At 44.2% G+C, this 12074-nt stretch overlaps 1 protein-coding gene across 7 annotated transcripts; it reads left to right on the top strand.

The window, feature by feature from the left end:
* Window positions 1-90: 90 nt before the first annotated feature.
* Window positions 91-11709, top strand: LOC105706487 (RNA-binding protein 4B). 7 transcript variants are annotated; one of them, XR_001104837.2, is made up of 5 exons: window positions 91-208; window positions 874-1297; window positions 6588-7264; window positions 10225-10446; window positions 11052-11709. XR_001104837.2 is itself a non-coding variant. In XM_012436911.2 (4 exons), the coding sequence occupies exons 2-3, from the start codon at window positions 886-888 to the stop codon at window positions 7253-7255; spliced, it is 1080 nt and encodes a 359-aa protein (XP_012292334.1). In that variant the 5' UTR covers window positions 91-208; window positions 874-885; the 3' UTR covers window positions 7256-7264; window positions 10225-11709. The 7 variants fall into 7 exon arrangements, 5 of the variants coding, with proteins under 5 accessions (XP_012292334.1, XP_012292339.1, XP_012292338.1 ...); XR_001104838.2 differs by having other exon boundaries at window positions 11134-11709; XM_012436911.2 differs by having other exon boundaries at window positions 10225-11709.
* Window positions 11710-12074: the final 365 nt, after the last annotated feature.

Genomic DNA, 12074 nt, shown 5'->3' on the forward strand with positions numbered 1-12074 from the left:
AGGCCCCGCCCCCGTGCTGCGCGATCATTTGTATGCAGCTTCAGGATTGGCCACTTGGGTCCCGCGAGGTGAAGCGGAAGGAAGCAGTGCGCACTCGCGCGTGCGTGAGCTGGCGCGCGAGAAAGGGCCCGGTAGCGTCGAGGCTCGAGCGGCCGTCGCCATTTTATAGGGTTCGCTCTGACGCGGGAGCCGCCGCCGCCACCCTGAGGTGCGAGGGGTTCTTGTGTGTGTGATGTTGGGAGCCTAGGGGCGAGCTGGGCCAGACCTCCAGGAGACAGCCTGGTCATATTTGGGTTTCACATTTTGCTACGGGAAGTCCGGAAAGACAACGGGAGGAGGCGGGGCCGGGTCTCCGGAAGGAGGCGGGGCAGGGGTCGGGTCGAGTCTTTGTTGGGGCGAAGGAGCTGAAGGGTGGGCCGCTGGGGGGCGGGTAATTAGTCCCGGTTTGGGGGAAGGGGACTTCTTTCTTTTTAGAGTATCTTGAAAGGTGCTAGCGCACGTAGGAGAGGTACATAGATTTCCCTCCAAAACCTTATTAGCAGGCGCACTGTGATAGCTGTTCCTTGCTTTTGCTTGGGCGTTTCTCTTTCCTCATTTTTAGACATGGAACAGCTAATTCTGGTATTTACGCTCCATTTCACGGAGATGATAGACTGCCCTATGCATGCTGACCCTCGACCTGCTGTTTGCATGTCACACATAGCTCGCACTCCTCAAGAACAAACCGGCCTCCCCATATTGAGGAAGAATAGCGAATGTCTATGTGAGGGTCTTAAAGGTGCAAGAACTTTGGAGGATTCGACGAAAATGCTGCAGTGCACCGAAATTTCCCACCACACCCCTGACTTTTGAAATCTTGTTTTTCTCTCCCAGGCTCTTGTCAGGATGGTGAAGCTGTTCATCGGAAACCTGCCCCGGGAGGCCACAGAGCAGGAGATCCGCTCTCTTTTCGAGCAGTATGGGAAGGTGCTGGAATGTGACATCATTAAGAATTACGGCTTTGTGCACATAGAAGACAAAACTGCAGCGGAAGATGCCATACGCAACCTGCACCATTACAAGCTTCATGGGGTGAACATCAACGTGGAAGCCAGCAAGAATAAGAGCAAAGCTTCAACCAAGTTACACGTGGGCAACATCAGTCCCACTTGTACCAACCAAGAGCTTCGAGCCAAGTTTGAGGAGTATGGTCCGGTCATCGAATGTGACATCGTGAAAGATTATGCCTTCGTACACATGGAGCGGGCAGAGGATGCAGTGGAGGCCATCAGGGGCCTTGACAACACAGAGTTTCAAGGTGAATTGCTCTGGGGCCTGGGCAGTAGAGCCGGGTGGGTATAGCTCGAGACAGACAAGAACACAAGACTATGGGAGTGGCAGGGTGGTTTGCTAAGACATAGGAACACAAATTGTAGATTACTTTATCCTGCGGGATTCTTGCATTCATTTGAGTGCTGTTGGAAGTGTAATCTGCCTGGGGAAACGAGTGCCTTATGAGAGAAGGGAAGATGAAGGTCCATGGGTTACCTGCTTCTTTGGTTATGATCAGGAAGCCTTATATTTGAGGGTTTAAGTGCTTAAGATTTATGTTCTTTACTGCCTTAGGTGATGAATACTGGTGGGAAAGAAGAAAAAAGGTATCTAGAAGAAACCCTATATTATAAATCTGGGTGGCAAGTCTGGATCTGAGGGAGTATCTTTTGGTTGCTCAAATTAGTGCAGTCTGTTCAACCAGAGTCAAAAAACATGCCATGGAGTGTTCTGCTCCATCTACTATTATTTAACCCTAAAAAAAACAAGGATATTTCCAAATATATCACACTGAATGAGAATGATGGTCCCACTTGTGAAGAAATTCCAGTAAAACATCCTATAGCATATCATATTATTTATACCTATAATAAAGGTACGTACGTTGTCACCAATACCACAAGAGGTTTGTCAGAAGTCTCTAGAACTGTGCTAGTAACCACATGTGGCTTAGTAAATCGGAATTAATTGAGATTAAATAAAATTTAAAATTCAGTTTTTCAGGTGTATACCAGACTCATTTTAAGCACTCAGTGAAGCCTGTGGCTACCATATTAGTAGAGACAGAACATTTCCATCATCATAGAACATTCTTTTGGATAGCACTGTTCTACAAGTGTTTTGTTAACAGTATCGTCTTGGACCTCACGTTCAGAGTCAGTTTTGTGCCTCCTAAGTCAACACCTTTTCCGCCCTGGGTGTCTTTAAAGGGGTTGTTAAGTACTTTTGGGTCCTCTGTTAAACTTAGAAAACAGAATGAGAAAATAAATAATGGAAGAAGAGGAAAAATTGACCAGCAAAGGGTAAGAAAGTTTGCACAGTGGAGATTGGTAGAGGAGCTTGTAGAGTTATTGATCCCTACTGTACCTCCCTCACAGGATTGTGGTGAGGCTAGAATGAAATAATAGATGTGAAAGTGTTTTGACAGTAAAAGCGCTGTACGATGACAGGTGAGTGCTGTTTGAAACCATGAGTCTTTCTGTTCTGGTTAAAAATGTATTGAAAGTATGATAGTGACGCTTTCCTTATTTATTTGCTTTTCTTAACATGTTTTTATTTTGGAATGTTGCTGCACTTCAGCTTTTAAAAGTATTCTTAATTATTTTAATTTGATGGGGAGGTCATCTGATGGACAGTGGCGACTGGGGAAGGAGGGTTTTCTCCTAACAGGTAATGAGCAAAATGTAAAAGAATATAAAGTTGGGTACAAACTGCAGAGGTATTCTAGTAATGTATACAGAATGCCCTTGCCTTTTAAATGTATTTAACACAGGCTGGGCGCGGTGGCTCATGCCTGTAATCCCAGCACTTTTGGAGGCCAAGGCAGGTGGTTCATCTGAGGTCAGGAGTTTGAGACCAGCCTGGCCAATATGGTAAAACCCCGTGTCTACTAAAAATACGAAAAAACTAGCTGGTCATGGTGGTGTGTGACTGTAATCCCAGCTACTCAGGAAGCTGAGACAGGAGAATGGCTTGAACCTGGGAGGTGGAGGTTACAGTGAGCCGAGATTGCACCACTGTACTCCGGAGCGAGACTCTGTTTGAAAAAAAAAAAAAATATATATATATATATATATAATAGAATAAAAGGGCAAAAAGATGTATAAGAAAAATCAGTTAATTGGGGGTAGTTGGCTTAGGATAAATATGTGTTATTGTGATGTTTTGTTTTATTTTGTTTTGAGACAGAGCCTTGCTCTGTCATCAGGCTGGACTGCAATGGCATGATCTCAGCTCAGTGCAACCTCCGCCTCCTGGGTTCAGGCGATTCTTCCACCTCAGCTTCCCGAGTAGCTGGGACCACAGGTGCGTGCCACCACACCCGGCTAACTTTTTCGTAGAGACGGGGTTTCACCATGTTGGCCAAGATGGTCTGGATATCTTGACCTCATGATCCACCTGCCTCGGCCTCCCAAAGTGCTGGGATTACAGGTGTGAGCCACCGCGCTGCACCCGGCCTTGTGGGTTTTTTTTTTAAGACAGTCTTGCTCTGTCACCAAGGTTGGAGTGCAGTAGCACAATTTCAGCTCACTACAGCCTCCATCTCCTGGGTTCAAGCAATTCGTGTGCCTCAGCCTCCTGAGTAGCTGGGACTGCAGACATGCACCACCACACCCAGCTAGTGTTTTGTATTTTTTTAGTAGAGATGAGGTTTTGCCATGTTGGCCAGGCTGGTCTCGAACTCCTGGCCTCAGGTGATTGACCCATCTTGGCCTCCCAAAGTGCTGGGATTATAGGTAAGAGCCACCACACCCAGCTTGGAGAAACTGGTTTGAAAAATTTGTTTAAACCTATTGCTCCCATTATAGATTTTTTTTTTTTTTGCTTCTAGGTTAAAAAAAATGATACCTGCATCCTTTTCATGACTACACAGGTAGTTTTTGCCACATATAAACTGGAGTCCCCATCCTCTAAATAAAAGCAGGAATGAAGATTGGATTTAGTTTAAAAACAGGGTAAAATTGCTGGGTTTTGTTTCTCAAAAAAATGGACCTAGAATCTATAAAAGTAAAGGGCAAATTTAATTGAAATTTTTTTGTTAAAAATGTTACTTTTAGGTCTCTGGATTGACTCCTTTTTAGATTGTCATAGTCACTCTGACTTCACAATTGGAGCATAGTTTGTGTCTGTCACATAGCTGAATGTCACCGTGTATATTTGAAAGTCAAGTCATTTATAATCCTTTAGTCTAAACTATAGGGAACTCTGCATTTGAGATATAAGTTGCGGCAGAAATCTATGTTTCTGTTCAAAGCATAATTAGCATTATGGCCCTTCTAAGAATAGGAGTATTTAAAGCTCTGAAGATGGCAAAATGCTTTGACATTTAATGCTATTTGGTATCTGCTGACTCTATCAGTGGTAATAGTGGATGTTGCCTGTTTGCTAACAGCTGGAGGTATAAAGCCTGCACTTTTGTTTCTGCTAGAAACTGGAGTGATAGGACTCTTTGACATTGGGCAAAACAAATTTGACTAAAATGGTATTACTGCACTAACCTGCTCCCCTCTCAGGGTCAATGCATGGCACTGTTCTGGCTGCCATCCTGAATAGGACTGTTTCCTACAGGATGGTGGAGCACAAGTCTTCCTCTCACCTAACTGCATTCAGAACAAGGTCTGTTAAAGAGAGCAACTTGCTGATCAAGGAGGGGGGATTTGTTTTGAGCAGCCTTTAAGAGTAATGAGAAGCCTCTGTTCTCTGCATCTGTGCTGACTGCATTTATTATTATTATTATTATTATTATTTTTTGAGATGGAGTCTTTCACTGTCACTCAGGCTGGAGTGCATTGGGGCAATCTCCACTCACTGCAACCTCCACCTCCCGTATTCAAGTGATTCTCCTGCCTCAGCCTCCTGTGCATTTTCTTTTGGCTACAATTTGAAAAGCACTGACTTGAGGTCCAGGAGAGTCTTATGCAACCTGGGACTAAATATTGCCAGGAATATTCATTTAACTGCTTTTAAAGACTTCAGATGCTTTCATGAGTGAGGGTCCCTGGGTTTGGTGGTTCACAATCCCTGGGCAAAGACTGTTCTCTTCTCTTAGGTTCCTCAGTGCTGGTCATTTCTTGGAAGTGGAAATGGATGTGGCCTGGGCTCCTAGAGGCCTTTAGGCAAATGCTGCATTTTTCTTTTTTTTTGAGACAGTCTCGTTCTTGTTGCCCAGCCTGGAGTGAAGTGGCACTATCTCAGCTCACAGCAACCTCTACCTCCTGGGTTCAAGCAATTTTCCTGTCTCAGCCTCTGGAGTAGCTGGGATTACAGGCATGCGCCACCACACCTGGCTGATTTTATATGTTTATTAGAGACAGAGTTTCTCCATGTTGGTCAGGCTGATCTCGAACTCCTGACCTCAGAAGATCCGCCTGCCTCGGCCTCCCAAAGTGCCAGGATTTCAGGCGTGAGCCATGGCACCTGGCCAATGCTGCATTTTTCTAACTAGTTGTTAATCCCTATAAAGAACTGTTTACATTGCTGGATGAAATGCCAGTTATTTCATTACATGTGAACACACTGTTCCTAGGGAACAAGTACTGTTTCAAAATCTGATTCTTGTTGAGACACCTTGGTCACATAGTTTTCCACAGTAGCTTTGGGGTGGGTGAGTGAGGGTGAGTTGAAATCTAGCAGGTTTTATAACTCCCAGAGATACTAGAGATGAAGCAGTTGACAAACCAGGTATGGTTTGTGTACCCATGATTGAGAGTCTTCTGGTGACATCTACAAAAATAGCTGAAGGAAACAAGATGGATGGACGATTGATGTGGTTTTTAAGCAATAAATGCTCAGGCCTACCTGATCCTCAATCAGTGAGAGACGAACAAGATGCCTTCCAAATTTGGCATAACTGAGGTTTTGTTGGTTATTTGATTTTGGAAGTACTGGCAGAATTTGAATCATTATAAGTAATAGTCTTAGAAGTAAGAAAACTTTTCCAATGTTTGTGTTTGAGGGGAAAGAGGAAAGTTGTGGAGACAGAAGCAGGAGGGAGTCTGGTCTACTCCTGGCCTAAGTAGAAAGTATTGACTGGTCTCTGCAGAATCAAATTTTCTAGCTCTCATTTGTATTAAAACTTCAACAACTGAAAAAAAAAAAGAAAAAAAATTTCAACAACTAGCCAGGCACAGTGACTCACGCCTGTAATCCCAGCACTTTGGGAGGCTGAGGCGGGCGCATCACCTGAGGTTGGGAGTTTGAGACCAGCCTGACCAACATGGTGAAACCCCTTCTCTACTAATAATACAAAATTAGCCGGGCGTGGTGGCGCACACCTGTAATCCCAGCTACTCAGGAGGCTGAGGCAGGAGAATTGCTTGAACCTGAAGAGGCAGAGGTTGCAATGAGCCCAGATTGTGCCACTGCACTCCAGCCTGGGCAACAAGAGCTAAACTGTCTCAAGGAAAAAAAAACAAAAACTTCAACTACTTTTTAAAGGAGGTTGCTGAAATAGGGTCACAGGAGTATGTGTGTTGGGGGGGTCTTATGACAACTAATTTACTTTCATTTGGGGAGAAAAAAGAAAATGAGTTATAATAAAATCTTATTTCTTCAAGGCAAAAGAATGCATGTGCAGTTGTCCACAAGCCGGCTTCGGACTGCCCCCGGGATGGGAGACCAGAGTGGCTGCTATCGGTGTGGGAAAGAAGGGCACTGGTCCAAAGAGTGTCCAGTAGATCGTACAGGTCGTGTGGCAGACTTTACTGAACAGTATAATGAACAGTATGGAGCAGTTCGCACACCTTACACCATGGGCTATGGGGAATCCATGTATTACAACGATGCATATGGAGCACTCGACTACTATAAGCGATACCGGGTCCGCTCTTATGAGGCAGTAGCAGCAGCGGCAGCAGCTTCTGCATACAACTACGCAGAGCAGACCATGTCTCATCTGCCTCAAGTCCAAAGCACAACTGTGACCAGCCACCTCAACTCTACTTCTGTTGATCCCTACGACAGACACCTACTGCCAAACTCTGGTGCTGCTGCCACTTCAGCTGCTATGGCTGCTGCTGCGGCCACCACTCCCTCCTATTATGGAAGGGACAGGAGCCCACTGCGTCGTGCTGCAGCCATGCTCCCCACAGTTGGAGAGGGCTACGGTTATGGGCCAGAGAGTGAGTTATCTCAGGCTTCAGCAGCTACACGGAATTCTCTGTATGACATGGCCCGGTATGAACGGGAGCAGTATGTCGACCGAGCCCGGTACTCAGCTTTTTAAAAACTGGAGGTGAGAGAGGGGTGGGTATGGTTAAGAGATTCCATTTAGTTCCCTTGCAAGAGACCCATGCTTCATAGAGGAGGTTAGAGCCACCTGTTTGCTGTCTGGACAGTATCCAAAAGGTGCAAATTACATGTTAGTCAATATTTCTCTAGCTTAGGCCTTAAGTTCCATTTGGCCTGTCAAGGTGTTAGTATATGACTCCAACCAACTTGCTCCTTCTGAGATAACAACAAAATCAATTTATTAGTGAGAACGTTCTTTAATCAGTTGTATATTTGGTTACAGAAAAACAAGATCTAACATTTGTACACTGTTTATATCATCTATACAATAAGACTGAAAGGTTTTATTCTTTTATAGAGAAGGGAACTAAGGCTCAGAGAGGTTTACTTTGCCCAGTCATTTGGTATATGAAAGGTAGAGTTAGAATTCAAACTCAGGCCTGTCTGATTCCAAACTCCATGCTCTCTCTACTACAGAAGTACTGTAGTGGTACACTGAAGGGTGCAGGTTCAGGGGTTAGTAATGAATATCACAGTGAGAATTTTAACTATTTTAGGCTTCTAGTTTGCTAATAAAACTTCTGTTTGATTAAAAGATTAAAAGCAGCGGCACTTGAGCCCAGGAGTTCAAGACCAGCCTAGGCAACATAGCAGGATCCTGTCTCTACAAAGAAAATTAAATTAGCAGAGTGTAACAGGGAGCACCTGTGATCCCAGCTACTCAGAATGCTGAGGTTGGAAGGATTGCTTGAGCCCAAGAGTTATAAAAGGCTGCAGGCTGGGCATGGTGGCTCACACCTGTAATCCCAACACTTTGGGAGGCCAAGGCAGGCAGATCACGAGGTCAGGAGATCGAGACCATCCTGGCCAACATGCTGAAACCCTGTCTCTACTAAAAATACAAAAATAAGCTGGGCATGGTGGTGGCGCTTGCCTGTAGTTGCAGCTACTCAGGAGGCTGAGGCAGGAGAATCGCTTGAACCTGGGAGGCAGAGGTTGCACTGAGCCAAGATCTCGCCACTGCACTCCAGCCTGGGTGACAGAGCAAGACTCTGTTTCAAGAAGAAAAAAAAAGGCTGCGGGGAGCTATGATCACACCACTGTATTCCGGCCTGGGCAACAGAGAGACCATTTCTCTCTCTCTCTTTTTTTTTTTTTAGACGGAGTCTCGCTCTTGTTAGCCAGGCTGGAGTGCAGTGGCGCAATCTCAGCTCACTGCAGTCTCTGCCTCCTGGGTTCAAGAGATTCTCCTGCGTCAGCCGCCTGAGTAGCAGGGACTACAGGTGCACGCCACCATGCCCAGCTAATTTTTTGTATTTTTAGTAGAGACAGAGTTTCTCCATGTTGGTCAGGCTGGTTTTGAACTCCCAACCAGAGTTGATCCACTCGCCTCGGCCTCCCAAACTGCTGGGATTACAGGCATGAGCCACTGCACCTGGCTTTTTTTTTTTTTTTTTTTTCTTCAAACTTCTTGTGTCATTATCCTTTTCTCAAAGGACTCTTCTAACATACCTATATGCCAGAGGAAGTCCTGTAAATTCCAAATGTTTACTTCTAAGACATTTACTTGAAAGTTAAATGTTTTGATGTTCTGTCTCATGGAGTCCTTATTAGTAATCTATAGTATCTTGTTCTATATGGGCACTTAAGCCCTGTTTCTTCACAGCCTGTGAGGCTATCATTTAGACCCTCCATTTAGACCCTCCATTTAGACCCATCACAGATGCTTCCCGTTTCTTCCAGCAATTTTTGTTTTTTGTTGTTGAAGTGAGGAACATTTAAGGAATTACATAAACTGATAATTTCCAGATGTGTAGAAAATTGCATAGGTGATAAAAGCCAGTGCCATAGACTGAAATTTTACTGTTTCCTACATCAGGAAATGTGTACCAAAAGTATTAGAATGGCAATTTTGAGTATCTAAAGATAGATAAATCTTTTCATCTGAGTGGAAATGGCATCATGACAACTTTATATTCTCACGGTTTTCTTTGTACCTTGAAATTGAGCATCACTTGGAGTCCCAGTAGCAAGGTTAAAGTGAGTTACTACTGAGTTTTTAGTGTTACTAACTAATCAATTTGGCAATAAATGTAGAAGACAACAAAGCAGCTGTGTGCAGTGGCTCATGCCTGTAGCCCCAGTTACTCAGGAGGCTGAGGCTGGAGGATCCCTTAAGCCCAGGAGTTTGAGGCTGCAGTTAGCCACTGCACTCCAGCCTGGGCAACAGAGTGGCTCCTCTCTCTCTCAAAGAAAAAGAAGAAAAAAAGACTGGGCATGGTGGCTTATGCCTGTAATCCCAGCACTATGGGAGGTGGAGGTCGGTGGATCACCTAAGGTCAGGAGTTTGAGACCAGCCTGACCAATATGGTAAAAGCCCCAAAAATTAGCCAGTCATGGTGGTGGGCACCTGTAGTCTCAGCTACTTGAAAGGCTGAGACAAGAGAATTGCTTGAACCTGGGAGGTGGAGGTTGCAGTTAGCCAAGATTGCGCCACTGCACTCCAAGCTGGGTGACAGAGCAAGACTCAATCTCAAAAAAAATAAATAAAAAACAAAGCCGTAGACTTTGCTCTTTTATGTGACTTGAGAAGCAAATATGGTACAACCTGTAATAAGTTGTACCCTATATGCATGTCACCAAGACTTGAGATCTCTTGAGACCACTGTGCAGCAAGTCTGTGTTTGTGTGAAGTGATCTTAAAATTTGTAGTTTGCCATTAATTTTTACTTTTAATGCAGCTGGATCTAGCATAAGGTGGGATATGCCTCTGAAGTAAGCTGGTATAAATCTTATCAGATAACCTGTTTCTCTCAAGGGTGTTTCAAAGTTAAATATTAAATTCATATATTGTGGTCTTCAAAAGGTATTGCTAGGACATTTTTAAAAGAATTTTGACTTCAAACAGTGGTTGTTCAACTAACCTCTTTTTAGTGATGACTTTTAAAGAAACTTACCTTCCAGGTGTGAACCTCAAATGGACTGAATAACCCTGAGTTGGTTGCAGTCCCAGGAGCCTGATGTTAATGAGGCTGCCAGGATGAAATACTCCAGAACTGTTGGGGATCCAAATTCGGGTCTCACCCTAGCAGAACTGATCCAAGAACGTCACAACTTTTGAAGTCGATTGGCACAGATCAAGACCAAGATTTGGCCCTTTGTCTGTAATAAGTAGAGGAACTTGGTGTGAGTTAACTTTTTTTTTCCCCCAGCCATTGGTGTCTGGAGTTCCCATCATCAATAGAAGAATTAGAGAATTCTAGGAATGATTTCTTCTTTTGATTTGGCAAGGGAGATTTGGTCAATTACGGGAACTACTGGAACTATGGCTCTAACTCTGTGAGTGTGATGACATGTAGGTGTATTGGAATTGGGTGAATGACTGGCTGCTCCTTGATACCCTACCCCTTGTGACCATCATTTCTGAAAGCTTGTTTACTGTGAAAGATTAAAACATTTAGAATAGTGCAATTGGCCACATAAGACATCTCAGCATCTTCTGCTTTTCCTGGACCCCAAAATTAAATTGCAGTTCTTGATAATGTATATATGCCCTTTGTTGCAGCAACAGTAGACTTGTCACAGGGGTTATCTTGCCTAAAAGGTGAATAAGAAAGATTTATCACCAACACATTCTTCAGCTAGACTGCATCCTGTCCTATATATGTACCCATAAGTAGATTCCTGTATCTAGCTATTAGACTCCTAGGTAATTACATGGGATGTGAGTTAGATCCAGTCTGACTTGGTTTTGTTTTCTTCTTTGTCCCCCCCCCCGCCCCCCAATACAGGACGGGACCCAGGGCCCTTGTACTCGGAGCCAGGCTGCTCTCCAGGCATTGTGTAAGCCTCTTGTGTTGTGCTCTCTTTCAGGTAGGATAATTGCGGACTGAACCCTTGGGCTGCGGTCATATATGAGAACTTGCTCCGCGCGGTTCCCTTTGCCGGGATGTTTCCATTGCTTCATGTTTCAGTAAACAAAAGGAGTTTGTGACCAACTATGTTTTCTTTCTTAATTCTTCTAAGTTGACTTTTCTTTCCTCCTGATACTAGTCTCTGTAGCCTTTCCCTCTGTTCCTTATATTCTCAGGCTCTGAGCAGCCCTAGGTAAGGATTATGCTGGCATCCCCTTTTTCCTGTGCAGTGGAACCCCTCTTATCTTGCTTTCCCTAGGAGTTGAATCCTTCTCCCTGCCTACCTGCAGCATCTCTTTTCCCTTTAAAATGACCATGTAGTGGCAAGCAGCCTTTTACTCTTCTCTGTTAGCTCTGGACTCGAACATTGAAGTTAAATCTTCTGAAATTGGTAGGACCATTGGGGGTTTTGTTGTTGTTTTGTTTTTATGTCTACCTGTGATCGTGGTACAGCATTAGCTGAAATTTAGCCTTGTTTTACTCCATATTTCCCCTTTTTTAAAATTTTTTGACAAATAAACGTTTCTAACACTTAGTGTTTGTGTGATTGGTATTTACCATTACTGTCTTTTGATGCTTTCCTAGTTCTTAAGCTACAAAATTCAAACTAATAAAGGTCTGAAATTTAGACACAGAGGGAAGGATTTAAGGCTGGGCAACATGTTGAAACTCTGTCTCTACTAAAAATAAGAAATTAGTTGGCTGGCTGGGTGTGGTGGCTCATGCTTGTAATCCTAGCACTTTGGTAGTCCGAGGTAGGTGGATCTGGTGAGGTCAAGGAATTACAGACCAGCCTGACCAACATGGTGAAACGCTGTCTCTCTTAATTAAAATACAAAAATTAGCCAGGCATAATGGCAGGCACCTGTAATCTCAGCTACTTGGGAAGCTGAGGCTGGA

The sequence above is a fragment of the Aotus nancymaae genome, unplaced genomic scaffold (genome assembly GCF_030222135.1).
Source record: "Aotus nancymaae isolate 86718 unplaced genomic scaffold, 86718_ANA_hifiasm-v0.15.2.pri h1tg000059l, whole genome shotgun sequence".
In the NCBI taxonomy this organism is placed as follows: domain Eukaryota; kingdom Metazoa; phylum Chordata; class Mammalia; order Primates; family Aotidae; genus Aotus; species Aotus nancymaae.